Source organism: Montipora capricornis, chromosome 11 (genome assembly GCF_036669925.1).
Source record: "Montipora capricornis isolate CH-2021 chromosome 11, ASM3666992v2, whole genome shotgun sequence".
NCBI lineage: Eukaryota > Metazoa > Cnidaria > Anthozoa > Scleractinia > Acroporidae > Montipora > Montipora capricornis.
The window spans coordinates 30,275,575-30,276,272 of NC_090893.1; the positions used below are offsets into that span (position 1 = coordinate 30,275,575).

At 38.4% G+C, this 698-nt stretch overlaps 1 protein-coding gene across 1 annotated transcript in view; it reads right to left on the reverse strand.

Annotated features, from left to right (window-relative positions):
• Nucleotides 1-430: 430 nt before the first annotated feature.
• LOC138023341 (putative ATP-dependent DNA helicase Q1) overlaps nt 431-698 on the reverse strand; it is a 5,043-nt gene continuing 4,775 nt past the window's right edge. The window contains exon 3 of the mRNA XM_068870354.1: nt 431-698. This exon is cut by the window's right edge and continues 168 nt beyond it. Coding sequence (XP_068726455.1) covers nt 431-698 — 268 coding nt within the window.

Sequence of the window (698 nt, forward strand, 5' to 3'; positions counted from 1 at the left end):
TTCAGCGGTTATGAGCAAAAAGCGTAATGCGGGCTCACTTCGTCAAATGTTTTCCTCTTTCGTTTACGGCGTTTTGATCGACCATGATGCCGGACGACGAATACGGTTCATCGTAGCCGCCGGGCCGCCTTTAACTGGCTTAACAATAAAGCCCATGTATCCCTTCTAAGAAGACATCGTTTTGACGTCGATAGACTTAACAGCAGCAACGAGAATGATGCCGTGAAAGGTGTAATAATTATAAGATTGTTTTGATCATTGGAAAGCCATGCCATTTTGCAAATTTTTATGCAAATATATCTCTCAACGCGGAGAAAACAGTTTTCGAAGTGACTTGTACTGAATATTTATTACTTTTACTTCCGAAAAACGCCAAAAACTGTAACTCAATCTTAACTCAAACTTAACTCAAACTCAACTCAAACTCAACTCAACTCGTAACTCGATGAATAGCCGATCCCCTTGTTGATTTCTTTGGTGAATTAGTTGGCCAGTAGGCTTTATCTTGTAAGGAATTCATGAAAAAGTTATAAAGTTCCCCACAAGTCTGATAGTCTTTAACGTAAATCAAAGTCCTTGCACATTCGACCCCTTTTCTACTAACCTCTTTAACCAACCATGAAAAATTACAAGCAATGTCACTTGTTACCTTCTTTATGACAAGTTTCACATTTTTTCTGTTTGGACTTACTATGATT